This window comes from Phocoena sinus, chromosome 1 (assembly GCF_008692025.1).
Source record: "Phocoena sinus isolate mPhoSin1 chromosome 1, mPhoSin1.pri, whole genome shotgun sequence".
NCBI lineage: Eukaryota > Metazoa > Chordata > Mammalia > Artiodactyla > Phocoenidae > Phocoena > Phocoena sinus.
The window spans coordinates 109822358-109837385 of record NC_045763.1 but is presented as its reverse complement, the minus strand read 5'-3'; the positions used below and the strand labels follow the sequence as shown (position 1 = coordinate 109837385).

The following is a 15028-nucleotide window of genomic DNA, read 5'->3' as shown; positions in this document are numbered from 1 at the left end:
TCCCACTTCAGACTACATTTTAAAAAATTACAGTAAAATATAGGGACTTCCCTGGTGGTCCAGCAGCTAAGGCTCCATGCTCCCAATGTAGGGGGCCCAGATTCGATCCCTGGTCAGGGAACTAGATCCCTCATGCCACAATTAAAGATCACGCAGGCGGCAACGAAGATCCTGTGTGCTGCAGCTAAGACCTGGCGCAGCCAAATAAATAAGTAAATATTTTTTAAAAATTACAGTAAAATATACAAAACATAAAATTTAACATTTTAATCATTTAAGTGTACAGTTCAGTGGCATTAAGTACATTCACATTGTTGTGCAAGTATCACCACTATCCACCTCCAGAACTTTTTCATCTTCCCAAACTGAAACTCTGCTCTCATTAGACAATAATTTCCCATTCCCCTCCTCCCAACACCAGCCCTTGGCAACCACCATTCTACTCCCAGACTACTTCTGGACTCGGTTTCTCTTTGACTTAATACAGGAAAGTATCTATTGCTGACTAGTGGGATTGCTTCTATATATGCAGGCCTTCTTGCATATATGTGAGTTTATTGTAAGAAAGGTAAGAGAAAATGGGGTGGGAGAAAGAAGAGAGGTGGAGACAGCTGGATAAGGATTTTCACATGGGGCCTCCTATCCACAGGCCTCAGCAGCCCTGCCACGGATCCGCCCGATTCTTTCGCATCAAGAAGTTGATCTTGCGAGCCATTTCCATGTTGTAGATTCGCCGGCAGGTTTCATAGCTTTCCCTCTGTCGCCGGCGGCAAGGCTTCTCGTAGTATCGCCGTCGCTTTATGTCCTCAATGAGCCCATCCATGGTAAGGATTCTGTATAAAGACAGGCAATGAAGTTAGAGGCTTAGGCTCCTTATTGTTCTTTTCCAGTTTCACAATGATCAGAAGTCAATTGACCAAATAACTGGTGTCTGTAAAAATGGTGTGAAATAGTGACAATACAGCATTAACTGCCAACATACAGAGGTCAGGCACCAAACAGTAATATGTGGGGAAATAAAAAGGCAATTAATTATACAGTCCTTGTTCTTGGGGAGTTTATAGTCATGGTCATGTTCTCAACCTTTTTTTTTTTTTCTACCACAACACACCTGAGGGATATGGCACAGACCCAAAAGAACAGTGGCTCCCTATGGCAGTGAGTCTCAACCAAGGGGCCATTTCAGAATTTTCAAATGGGTAAGTCATTTGCAATAGGAAAAAATAACTAGGGGTGATTCCTACGTGGTCCTTAGAGGAGAATGTAGTTCCACCCCTACTGTGTTTAAGAGCTGATGCAGCTGAAGTCTGTAAGTCTGAGAAATATCTGGGCCCACTTAATACAGGGAAAGAAGAGGCCCTTATCACAACAGTGATACAAATGGGAGCATTAAAATAACAGCCTCAACCATGATTTTTCCATGTACCACATGCTCCAACCACACTACTTTACTGACTACTCTCTGAACACACATTAACACCAAGTCTTTACTCACACTGCTTCTTCAGCCTAGAATGCCATCCCCAACCCCTAGCTGCCAAACTTCTGAGATTTTCCACATCTTTTTGATGCTAAATCCAGATGCCATCTCTCCACAAAAGCGTTCTCATCTTCTTAGAGAAAATAATTTTGTTGTATACATATTTAGAGATTATTTCATTTTGCCATTCTGTTAGTTATTTATACAAATGTCTCCCTCACTAGACTAACAATCCCTGAAGACAGAAACCGTATTTTATTAATCTTAATTTAGTTCAATTTGTTTTTTCCTGCCCACCTAATTCCTTACAACACAGTTTCTCTTGGATTCATAACACGCTTAACTCAAACTAGCCCCTTTGTTCTCACTGAGCCAAGAGGACATGGGGGTTTATTCTATAACCTACCTTATCCCTGGGCTCCTGAGAGCTCTGGCTCCAATCTGCAACTTGTCTCTCCCTCTCAACTCATCATCAGTTGGTCCTGAGGAGGTCTGGAGGCACCTGCTGCTACTGCCCTCCATCCTGGCACTGTTTACATGACCCCATTCCTGCCTACCCTTTCCTTTCATTACATGTAAAAAGTAAGTCAAAAACACAATTGGAGGTAGAGAAGTTGAGACATGGCTTAATTATAACTGCAAGGGGGACAGCAGAAGGAAATAAAAATAAGAAACTACCAGCTACTTCCGCTCAGTGGGAAACCCTATTTATTGCTGGTATGTTATACCAAAAGCCCAAGATAACAATAATAGATTGAACATGTACTTGAAAAGATTTGAGCTTTGGGTACATTACAAATGTGAATAGACATGGGAACCACTATCCTTTGGGATCCTCTCCTAGGCTCCTGCTGATTTGTAAGATCAGTTTGTCTAGGTTTTAGTGGCAGGGAGACGGGAGGCAAGGGAATTGCTGCCAACTCCCAGAAGTGGGAGGAGTAGATAGTTCAGGTTCTGTTGAAAACACAGTCATGCCCAGAAGTCATGTGGATCCAACACTAGAGTTGTACAATAGAAAAGCAGGGCACCAGGGGACTTCCCTGGTGGCACAGTGGTTAAGAATCTATCTGCCAATGCAGGGGACACAGGTTCAATCTTTGGTCCAGGAAGATCCCACATACCACAGAGCAACTAAGCCCCGTGTGCCACAACTACTGAAGCCTGTGCTCTGTAGGACCCACATGCCACAACTACTGAGCCCACATGCTGCAACTACTGAAACCCACGCGCCTAGAGCCCGTGCTCCACAACGAGAAGCCACCACCACAAGAAGCCACCGCAATGAGAAGCCCACACACTGCAATAAAGAGTAGTCCCCACTCACCGCAACTAGAGAAAGCCTGCGTGCAGCAACGAAGACCCAACGCAGCCAAAAAAAAGTAGGGCACCAAAGACTCAGTATCTTGGCCCACAAAAGGGTCTCCATTGCTGGCTTTCTTCCTAATTTACCCTTGACTGTTGGTATCCCTCCAGATTCTGACTGTAAACCACCTCCTTTTTGGTTCTACATGATTCCCTTAAACTTTACCACGGGCTTCAACCCTGTGCACAATGCAATCATTTCCTGAAGAGCCTTTAAAAAGTATTCATGCCTTGGTCCCGTTCCTCAGAGATTCTGATTTAATTGGTCTCCAGTGGGGTTATACACTGGGTATATTTTAAAACACCCCTCAGGTAATTCTAATGTAGAGCCACACTTGAGAACGGACCCAGACACTGGTTGACTCTTAAATCATTATCTCTAGCCCCAATCTTATCTTAGAACTAGACTGATGTTTCCAATTGCCTTAAACCCCACAAAAACCAATTTTATTATCTCCTCCTAAAATTCATTCTTCCTCCTCTGTACTCTCTCTGCTAATGGCATCACCAGTTAGTCAAGCTAAAAATCTCACCATGTTCCTGGAGTAGGCCTTCTCCTTTACTTCCTACACTCACATTTACAATATCCTATACATTCTATAACCTGAAATAGTTCTTAGATCTTTTCCTTCTCTCCTTTCCCTATAGCTACAGCTCTTATTATGGTCCTTATACCTGTACTGAAATAATCATCTAACTGGTCATTTAATCAATAAGTATTTATGTAATCCCAACTCTGTACCAGACACTGTGTTAAATGCTGAGGATATAAAACAAACTTAGGCATAGTTCCCTACCCTTGCAGTCTAGTAGAGAAGACAATTATGTAAGAATTACAATAGAATGTGATAGATGCAAAGATAAGGGAAGCACACAGGAGAGGTATATAATCTGGACTTGATAAGAAGGTGGTTATGAAAGCTTTCTAACGGATACCTTATTTGAATTGTGAAGGGTAAACAGGCTGCCCTATTTCCATTCTCCTTCCCTACACCAATTATTGTCCTAAAACATAAATCAGATTGTGGGACTTCCCTGGTGGCGCAATGGTTAAGAATCCGCCTGCCAATACAGGGGACACGGGTTCGAGCCCTGGTCTGGGAAGATCCCACGGAGCAACTAAGCCTGTGCGCCACAACTACTGAGCCTGCGCTCTAGAGCCCATAAGCCACAACTACTGAGCCCGCGTGCTGCAATTACTGAAGCCCGTGCTCCTAGAGCCTGTGCTCCACAACAAGAGAAGCCACTACAATAAAAAGCCTGCACACCGCAACGAAGAGCAGCCCCCGCTCGCCCCAACTAGAGAAAGCTTGCACGCAGCAACGAAGACCCAATGCGGCCAAAAATAAATAAATAAATAAATTTATAAAAAATAAATCAGATTGTGTACTCTGATGTTAAAAAATCTTTCCCAATAAACAAAATAAGCCAGTGGTTCCCAAACTTGTTTGCATATTAGAATCACTTGGGGATCTTTAAAACATTCCAATTAAGTCACAAGAGGGGAGGGACATGGGCAGGGTTTGTTAAGTTCCCTAGGTAATTGCAATGTGCAGATAAATTTGGGAACCACTAGTCTAAGCTCAAAGTTCTAAACAATTGAGCTTCACCCTCTCTCTCTCTAGCTTTATCTTTAATAACTTGCCCTAAAAAGCCTATGTCTAGTCATATTGAACTAGGTGTTTTCCAAACACACTACACATGTATTTTTTACATTTGTTCATGATGTTCTCTGAGAATATGATTCCTTTCTTTTTCTGTTTTATGAAAGGCTATTTATTCTTCAAAGGCCCAGATCAACGGGTAACGACATTTGTAAACTGGTCCAGGAGAAATTAATCACTCCTTCTCTCTGTTCCCAATGCACAGTGGTTCTCAAACTTTGAGACTCATGCAACAGTCACCTGGAAAACTTGTTAAAACACTGACTGCTGTGCCACCTTGTTTCTGATTCCACAGGTTTAGGGTGGGGCCCACGAATCTGCATTTCTAACAAGTTCCCAAATGATTTTGCTGCTAATGGTCCAGGGAGAACCAATGCCACAGTACACTTTTAAAGCACTGATCAGACAGTATTATATTTAGCCATGTTTGGTTTTTTAGTTTTTAAATTCTCCCCTACGGGGTTGTGTGCTTTCTAAGGTTAGAGATTAAGTCTTTCATTTTTGCATTTAATATAGTACTTGGCAAAAGAGCAAATATCAGTAAATGTATGACAAAAATGAATCCTCTTGGTGACTGACAAATGTCCACAGCTCAAGGGATTAAGTTACTTTCTAACAGACACAGTTCTTGGGAATATTAGCTCAGAAGGCCTCAATATTACCTTTACTAAAATGGCACATTAGACTTTAGATAGCATTTTCATATCCATGACCCTAATCATTATCCTATGAACCTGATTAAGCAGGTAATATCATCTTTTTTTTTTTGGCCGCACCACATGGCATGCAGGATCTTACCACTGGACCACCAGGGGAGTTCCCGTCGTCTCTTTACAGATTAGAAAACTGAAGTTTAGACAGGCTGACCTGCCCAAGATCACAAAATGGAGCTAGCAGTAGAATTCAGGTCTTTAGTGCAGTGCTCTGTAATAGCACTCTGCTTCTCAAACAAAACCACTGAGGTTTGAAAGACAAATTATTGCGGTGCCCATGGGCAAAGCGAAAAATAAGGGAGGGAAGAGCTGGGCCAGGCTCCTTAATTAGAGTAAAAAGATGCAAGCCAAGAAGACATGGCACACAAAGGGAAAGGAATTGATACAAACAATTAAGTATTTATTTCTGTCTAGACCCTGTTTACTGCTATTAAATGAAGGCCACTTTTTGGACTAGAGACTAGTATATTAGAGAAAAAACAGAAAAAACAACAACAAAAAAAGTGCCTGAAAGGGAAAGACTGGAAATATAAAAAGGGCAAGGAGACTGAATTTGAGGAGAAACTATGAAAAGAACAGAGACCCTAGATATGACTTCACCTAGGAAGAAGAGCCTACTGGAATGACAAAGACAGTTTAAAGTAGTATGAAAGAAAACAGCAAAAGGAGGAGGAGTTTAGAAACACACTCAGGTATCCTACTGGAGTTTCAAAAGGGTTCTGAAACAGAAGTGATCATCTTACCAAGTAAATGCCTGTGTGGTCAGGCAGAAAAGAAAGACAAGAAAAAAGTACCAAAGGAATGTTAGAGGAGGTGAAAAAAGTGAAAAGATCGGTGGCCCCCAACATAATGATGGGGTTGCTAAATGGTGTTCCTTGGATGGTTCTAGTTCCAAAACACAAACCAAATAAATTCCAAGGTGCAAGGTGAGGATTTCCTTCCTTACCTTGCACTTTCTAGGTATCCTAAAAAAGCACAGATTATGTTCAAATGTTCCAGAATCCCTAAAGTAGAGGCATCTACTCAACTCATTTCTAATAAAGGATGTAGGAAGAGTTTTGTAGAACTCATGAAGTAAATAGAGAGGGTGTTACTAATGATGCTTCTGCTTTCACAGGTAGTTCAAGGACTAGTCAACCAAGGGGTTTAGAGTAAACAGATTAACCCAGAGTTTGGGCGCCTGGCAACCTAACATTTAAGGAGAACTCAGCTGCCAGTTCAACAGACTACGTAAAAGGAGCTGAGCTGCCTGGGCTGGGGAATTTGGGGGTGGCAGACTCACATGTCAGTGTAGCCAGCCTACATCAGGATCAACATGTACACAGAAGGACTCAATGGGCCCAGAAGCTCACCTACCAGGAATAAAAGGGTTCAACTGGGCATGCTTCCAGTGTGCTTGCCTTTCTTTACTTGGGCACCAGCCAATCACGCAGGGCTTCCTAATAACCCCCACTCTCCATCTCTTCATCCCAGGGCACCAATGAGGGCCCTTGGTTATATAACAAGCATTTTGTGGTGGTCTCACTGTGCAGACACATAGGCTGTTTCCTTTGTAAGACTACATCTGTGCTCCAAACACGCTAAAGCTTTAACCACCTCCCTCTTCTCTCATTTGCTCTCATACCTATTGTTGTAATTAGACCGCAGAACATGCAACTTATTTTTAAACTACCAACTATCAGAAAGCTGAGAGAAACGAGGAGAAGCCCGGGATTTAAGAGAGATATACAGCAAAGGCAGCCAGAGGACATTACAGAAAACCAGAGGAAAAGAAGTAAAGTGTCAGAAAATACTGTGTTTGGATGGACTTGGAAGGCATTATGCTTAAGTGAAATAAGTCATATAAAGACAAATACTGTATAATCTCACTTATATGTGGCATCTAAAAAATACAATAAACTAGTGAAAATAACAAAAAGAAGCAGACCCACAGATATAGAGAACAAACTAGTGGTTACCAGTGGGGAGAGGGTAGGGGAGGGGCAATATAGGGGTAGAGGATTAAGAAGTACAAACTATTAGGTATAAAATAAGTTACAAGAGGAATTCCCTGGCGGTCCAGTTGTTAGGACTCACCACTTTCAATGCCAGGGCCCGGGTTTGATCCCTGATCAGGAAACTAAGGTCCCCAAAGCCGCATGGCACAGCCAAATAAATAAATAAATAAGCTACAAGAATATATTGTACAACATGGGGAATATAGCCAATATTTTACAATAACTATAAATGGAGTATAACCTTTAAAAAATTGTGAATCACTATATTGTACACCTGTAACTTATATAATATTATACAGTAACTGTACTTCAATACAAGAAAAAAAAGGGCTTCTCTGGTGGCTCAGTGGTTAAGAATCTGCCTGCCAATGCAGGGCACATGGGTTCGAGCCCTGGTCCAGGAAGATCCCACATGCTGCAGAGCAACTAAGCCATGTGCCACAACTACTGAGCCTGCGCTCTAGAGCCCGTGAGCCACAACTACTGAGCCTGCATGCCACAACTACTGAAGCCTGTGTGCCTAGAGCCTGTGCTCCGCAACAAGAGAAGCTACCGCAATGAGAAGCCTGTGCACCACAACGAAGAGTAGCCCCCGCTTACCTCTATTAGGGAAAGCCCACGCGCAGCAACGAAGACCCAACGCAGCCAAAAAATAAATAAATTAATTAAAAAAAAAAAAAAGAAAGAAAGAGAAAGAAAATACTGGGCTTCCCTGGTGGTGCAGTGGTTAAGAATCCGCCTGCCAATGCAGGGGACATGGGTTCAAGCCCTAGTCTGGGAAGATCCCACACGCCGTGGAGCAACTAAGCCCATGCACCACAACTACCGAGCCTGTGCTCTAGAGCCAGTGAGCCACAACTACTGAAGCCTGCGCGCCTAGAGCCCATGCTCCGCAACAAGAGAAGCCACCGCAATGAGAAGCCCGTGCACCACAATGAAGAGTAGCCCCCGCTCCCCGCAACTAGAGAAAGCCCACACGCAGCAACGAAGACCCAATGCAGCCAAAAATAAATAAAATAAATAAATTTATAAAAAAAAAGAAAGAAAGAAAATACTGTGTTTACTGTGTTTGACAGACTGACAGATAGGAAGGCTGGGACACTCCAGAACCAACCTGCTCACATTTGAATGCTTAAAAGTCCTTGCCTATTCTAAGAACAAAATATTTGTTCACTTTTTTCTCCTGAGGCTAAAATACAATTTAAGGATATGTATCTAACACTCCAAGATAAAAAGGAACATAAATGCAGCTTCCTAAAGAATAAATCTACATTGACAAAATACATATCCTCCCCAAAGATTATAAAAATCACCGCCGTAATACTTGCTCCAAGCTGGCTTCTTCCAACCATGCACTTCTTGCACTGTTTTCCTAGATAACCTTAGTCACAAAGTTCGAATTTTCCAAATTCATAAGGAAGCCTAAAACGAGATCATCACACCTCAGGCCCTGAGGGTCTGGGACCAGAATTTCTTCATTTTTTTTTTTCTGCCTAACCATGCCTCTCCTTTCTGATCAAATTCTTTTCTTTTTCAGCAATGTAAATTGTTCCCCCCCCCCCAGATCTATTCCTATGTTGGTGTTTTAATCCCTGAAGTGAGGAAAAAGTAATACCATATTTCTTACCTAGGATACTTGATAGAATGCCAAGGGTACTATCCAAAGACAAAAATCTCTAGATAAATTCAATGCATCTGCCTGGAGGACCAACTTTAACTAGAGTGGAAGTGGGGGTGCTAGCCCTAAAACAAACGTAAAGACAACAAATAAAAATCACCTAAAATTTTAATTAAAAAAAGAGAGATTAAAAAAAGAAATTCCATGTTTGCTTGTGGTGGAAGAGCCCCTTATAGTTCCTTCACTCTCCTCTCCTGTTAAGTATACTTCAGTGGAAAGGTTTGACAAACACTAAACTTAGGGAGTGACAGAAGATAAAGGAACATTTATATTCATTAAGTAGACATTTATTGAGAGCTTTCTATGCACCTGACACTTTGGTAAATGCAAGGAATATACAAATGAAAAAGCATAGGTCTCTACCCTTAAGACTATTAAAATCCTAGCTGAATATTAAAATCTCATGAGACATTGTAAAAAATGCTGCTGGTCAGACGCCACCATCAAGAGATTGATTTAGTCTCAGGTTGGGCCCTGACATCACGAGGGTTTTTGTTTTTTGTTTTAAATAAAGATTCCCCCAGGTGATTGGCAGCAGGGTCAAAAACCACATAGCGTTACACTGACCAGTTTCCTGCTGTTTCTGACTAAAATGAGCATTTCTACCCAGGAAAAAAGTATGCATAAACTGCAATTCACCTATAAAAAGAGAATCTTAAAAGTATGGGGCTCTTGTTTAACAAAAAGGAGGAAGGAGGGAAGAAGAAAGGAAAGAAGGAAGAAATCAATTTAGAGATATTTGAAAACAGATTCTTAGGAACAAGAAGGTATAAGACAGTACTAGGCCAGGCCAGATGACAGAAGGTATCCAAACACACCTCACCTTCTGTCATGTATTTCTTTTATTCTCACCTACACCCACTCCACACCTGGGATCAGGAAAGATTTTCAGATAAAATGAAAAGAAAAGAAAAGAAAAAACAGGAAAAGCAAAACCCTCATGTTGCTTAAATAAAAAGGTATTTGCTAAATTAGGATTTCATAAGAGGCGGAGATACAGAGATTTATTTCCAGGTTAATAACAATCCCAGGCAAAAAAATAGAAGAAGAGTCTTCTCTCAGAAGGTGAATTGGCCTTATGCTTTCTGCAGACTTGGCATCAATAGAGAGATGATCAACTCCTTTAGGCAGGAAGTTAGAAACATTTTGTTTTTCAGGTTTTAAATTTTTCTAAGTGGAAATGGGGGATGAGGGAGCAGTGCATACAGACGGAATAAATGCTGTTATTTCAAAATGAGATTAGCATTAGCATATAGAGAAGAAGCCTTGGTTGGAAAGTACCAGCATGTATAGGAAAAGTCATTCCAATATACCAGTAGCCAACTAGAGCCTCAGGACAAAATAAAGCTAAATTCTCATTTTTTCACCTCCAGGCCACCTTGAGCATAACTTAATAATCAGGGAGCATAAGAGAAAAAACAGTTAAAGCAAACTGTCAATCTTGCAAAACAAATGAATAAACAAATCACCCACAAAGTAAAACCAAAAGCGTAAAAACTCCCTTACAGTTACTTCCAAATTATGATAATAGCTAACACATAATGCCTACCATGTACCAAGCACTGTCCTAAGCAATTTATTTATATTACTAACTTAATCCTCACATCAACCCTATGAGGTGGGCACTATTATTAGTTCCATTTTACTGAAGAAACTGAGGCAGAGATATTAAGTAGCTAATCACTGATTATGAGGCCAATAAATGGCACAGCAGGGATCTGAACCAGTCAGTTGGCTCTGTGCTCTAAACCACTAAGTTATGCTGCCTCATTTATGTGAGAAAACTATTTTTAGGCCTGGCTTTGGTCAAAAGTATTAAAGTTGCAGCTACTTTCTTTCTTTCTTTCTTTTTTTGGCCTTGTGGCCATGCTGCGCAGCATGTGGGATCTTAGTTCACGCCCCCACCTCCCCACCCCCAATCGTGCTCCCTGCAGTGGAAGGGCAGAGTCCTAACCACTGGACTGCCAGGGAATTCCCTGTAGCTACTTTCTTGATACAACTGTAAGAAATGGTTCAATAAATAATGCTGCACAAATTATTTTTTGGTTCTTCATCAGAGTAGTTAATTTCCTAAAAACAAAATTCTTGCTTTTGTGTTATTTGTTCTTTAAGAATAAAAGAGGTGAGGGGAGCTAAAGCTGAGCCTCTGGAAATTTGTTTTACTTTGACATCCCTTAACAACACAAACATCACAGTCACCCTAGTTAGAAGACCCATCTAAATCCACCAAAATAAATCATACAGAAAAAAACTTGGGATTCCCTGGCGGTCCAGTGGTTAGGACTCTGCGCTTGCACTGCAGGGGGCCCAGGTTCGATCCCTCGTCGTCGGGGAACTAAGATCCTGCAAGCTGCACTGCACAACCAAAAAACAAACAAACAAAAAACTTACAGGAAGAGGTCAGAAGGGTGAGGTAATCTACAAGACTGCCTTTCCCCAAATTCAGCATTTCATCTCACTAGCTAATTCACTTCAGAATCTGTAAAGACATTCACTTGGTGCTTCCAGTATAGGGGCAGAGAAAGATCATTAGACATCTCAACCGTCCCACAGACATGCCACCTAAAGGTCTAAAATAGGAGAGTAGGGAATGAGCAGCAATACAAAAACATGAAATAGGATTATCTTACTGCCCTGTACTTAACTGATTATCTTTACTTTCAACGCAAGTGAAAATGCAGAGGGAACAGCTTCTGCCCAAGGATATGATTGGCATGCACAGTCACTGAAAGAAGAGGCTGACCCAAGACCAGATCCTTTTAAAAGACATACAAATCATCCTCAGCCTGCAACTGTTTCTCAATTACATAGCTTCTGACAGCACCTTTGTCCTCATTTACTATGGTCCTCTGCCATCCAGTCCTCCACACCTAGAACTCTTTGCTTGGATAAGAATTGGTTCTCTTTCATTTACCTTCTTAGTCCCCAAGAACCCCACCTATATTTAAACCCAATCAAATAAGGATTCTTAACTGGAGAGTGACTGCCGTAGGTCTCTCCATTTCCAGTGAAACTAGTCAATAATGTAGTAACAGAGCAAAGAACATTGCACTAGAAAATTGTGATTTATGCTTCTTTCCACCATTCAACAATTGTAACCCAAGGAATATAACTCAATCTCCCTAGGCTTCTCTTACTTCTGACATAAAGATACCACCTTAGTGGCCTTAAGGCAGAGGACCAGCTCATATATTAACATCTCTTTCATATAATTATTTTATAATTCAACTCAACAAGCATTTGTTTCTCCAAACTCTGCTTCACTGGGGAGAAAATGATAAGTGAAAGTCAAAATCCTTACAACTAGTGATAAGGGAAGCTTAAGGAACTATTTTCTTGAGAAACCACAACTGTGAGGTGTTTTTTTATTAGAGTCATTCTACATCTCTTACCCTAGCATTCAAAACCTTTCAATACAGCTCCTCCACTCCAGCCAGTTCATTTCCATCTTGTTTTTGCTTGTGTTGTTAACCTTTCTCTGAACCTGTAACACTTTTCTATCTCTTGCTTGCTTCTCTAAGATCCCAAATCTGAGTTCATCTTTTCCATTAGCCTTGTCCCACACCAATCCCTCACTCAGCTTTCTATTTATCATGTACAATGTTTTCGCTTACTAGCAATTTTATAATTTGATTTTCCCTTTGGGCTCTTTTTAAAGTCTTGGATAGAATTCAGGTTCATTATCAAAGGAATGATGGCTGATAAGTAAGCCTCACAGTTAGGTTTGGGAAAGAATTTTATTTTTAATATAGTAAACTGAGGGTCTGAGAAGTTTCAAGGCTGTGAACACCTGGGCTGGCACTGGTTTGAGACAACCTACAACAGGGGAAGTGAGAGAATAACCACCGCACTTCTCAAGAGTTGGTCTAGGCATGATTCTGGTCCCTAACCAGTTACCTGTTTAGAGTCCTGTATGCACCTTCCACATTCCCTTCCTGTACCATCACAGTTCTGGCAATGAACTTCAGATGTTTTGCCATGACCTTGGATTTAAGTCTTCAGTCTGCAGGACCTAAAGTATGACGGAGAAAGGGGTGGTAAAGCATAGAGACCAGCTGATAAAGAGAAACACAACAGAATACACAACGACGTAGCTTATTCAGGGCCCGGAAATGCAACGGGCTCTGGAACATGCGCGACTGGGGCACGTGCAAGTCCCCATATCCTAGAAAGTATACGCGACTTGTTATCAAGATTCGCCCGATCTCTTTGCCAATACAAACCCTACCATAGGGAAGAAGACAGACGGTAGCAGGGCGTCCCCACGTAGATTTATCTGGCCGATCATGGGAGACCGGGACGCGCCGCAGGCGTCCCCTCTCCCTCCCAATTACCGCTCCTCGGCCCAGGTCGGTTTGGGGTGGGAGCCGGGAACAGGGTCTCTCCGTGCTTGGAAGGGGGGAATCGCGAGGACCGCGCCCTCCCGCCACACCCGCCTCACTTTACCCTTCCCCCGCACAAGGTCCTCAACGCTCGGCGCCCAGCCGACTGGAAGCCCGCCCCGACCGGAAGCGGAAGTTGCGTGATCTCCAGCGCCGCGCGAAGACAATGAGGCTGAAAGGGAAATGAAGCTACGTGGAAACCATGGCAACCGTCCTTCTGGCCGGGGTTGGCTGTTTCTCCAATCCTCCCCCACCACCGCCAACCCCCGGGCCTGGACTCAACACCTGACAAAGCAAAATACTTGTTGCCTTAAATTCCGCCCTAAACGGATTCCTCGCTTTCTCGTGGAGTCGCCGTCCTTCGGCATCAGAGGTCAGCCCGATTCCGTACCCCTTAATCCTATTAAATCTTTTTTTTTAAATTGAATTATAGTTGATTTAAAATGTGGTGCCAATCTCTGCTGTAATTCGATTAAACCTTAAATAGATAATCCATTTCTTTTTCTGGAAGGAAAATAAGAATAGGCGAAGCTTCCTGAGCATGCTTCCTGTTTTCGCCAAGGACAAATTCCTTGAGGTCTGCTCTCCGGATGGAAAAGAGTTTTACCCCCTCATCTGCCTGAAAACTAAGGGAAAAAAAAATGAAATGAACATACTATCAGATTCCTATAACATCACCTTCTCAGACATTGCACTAAATAAAGTGAAATCACTGAAGAAAGAATCAATACAGGGCTTCCCTGGTGGCGCAGTGGTTAAGAATCCGCCTGCTAATGCAGGGTACACGGGTTTGAGCCCTGGTCTGGGAAGATCCCACATGCCGCGGAGCAACTAAGCCCGCGCCTAGAGCCGGTGCTCTGCAACAAGAGAAGCCACCACTATGAGAAGCTCGTGCACCACATCAAAGACTAGTCCCCACTCGCCTCAACTAGCGAAAGCCTGTGAGCAGCAACGAAGATCCAACGCAGACAAAAATATAAATTAAAAAAAACAAGAATTGGGAAACACCTGCAGGATTTAGGATCAAAGACTCTTTTATGTCAGCTTCTATCCCATTTGTCTCCTAGTGACAGTATAAATAACTCCTTTTTTATTTCTTCCTCATTGTGGAAACAGCTTTCCTTTTATTTTATTCGTATGTTACTTCTACATATATATCATTTTATGGTTATTCACATATGTTCGGATCTACTGGAATACAGTAGGGAAAGGCGCAGAAGAAAGTAGGTCCTAACCAGGTACTTGTGTAATAAGGTTCTTTGGTTACCTCCCCTAAAACACAGAGGCACATACACACACACAGATGTATCATCAATTATGCTAATAGACCTTACACAAAAACTGAAGCCTTGGACTTCCCTGGTGGTGCAGTGGTTGAGAATCCACCTGCCAATGCAGGGGACACGGGTTTGAGCCTTGGTCTGGGAAGATCCCACATGCCGCGGAGCAACTAAGCCTGTGCACCACAGCTACTGAGCCTGCACTCTAGAGCGTGTGAGCCACAACCACTGGGGCTAGGGCCCAAGCTCTGCAACAAGAGAAGCCACCACAATGAGAAGCCTGCACACCACAAGGAAGAGTAGCCCCCACAACTAGAGAAAGCCTGTGCACAGCAACTAAGACCCAATAAATAAAAATAAATAAATAAATTTATTTAAAAAAAAAAATCTAAAAACAAAAAAACCCTGAAGCCTGCTTTAGAGTAAGCCAGGTTCAAAGTACCAAAATAGAGCTAGACCGGAACATGATTAT

The 15028-nt window shown here is 42.2% G+C and overlaps 1 protein-coding gene across 2 annotated transcripts; it reads right to left on the bottom strand.

The window, feature by feature from the left end:
* Positions 1–514: 514 nt before the first annotated feature.
* Positions 515–13432, bottom strand: MRPS21 (mitochondrial ribosomal protein S21). Of its 2 annotated transcripts, none has more exons than XM_032607321.1 (3): positions 13341–13432; positions 12792–12906; positions 515–833 (listed from the first exon to the last, which is right to left on the bottom strand). In XM_032607321.1, the coding sequence occupies exons 2-3, from the start codon at positions 12872–12874 to the stop codon at positions 653–655; spliced, it is 264 nt and encodes an 87-aa protein (XP_032463212.1). In that variant the 5' UTR covers positions 12875–12906; positions 13341–13432; the 3' UTR covers positions 515–652. The 2 variants fall into 2 exon arrangements, with proteins under 2 accessions (XP_032463212.1, XP_032463202.1); XM_032607311.1 differs by having other exon boundaries at positions 13123–13386.
* Between the last annotated feature and the right edge of the window lie 1596 nt (positions 13433–15028).

Excerpts from the sequence above, each read along its gene's own strand:
- MRPS21 (XM_032607321.1), bottom strand. The coding sequence starts at position 12,874 with ATGGCAAAACATCTGAAGTTCATTGCCAGAACTGTGATGGTACAGGAA. Across the intron at positions 834-12,791 it reads GCATACAGGACTCTAAACAG|AATCCTTACCATGGATGGGC; the intron begins GTAACTGGTTAG and ends GTCTTTATACAG.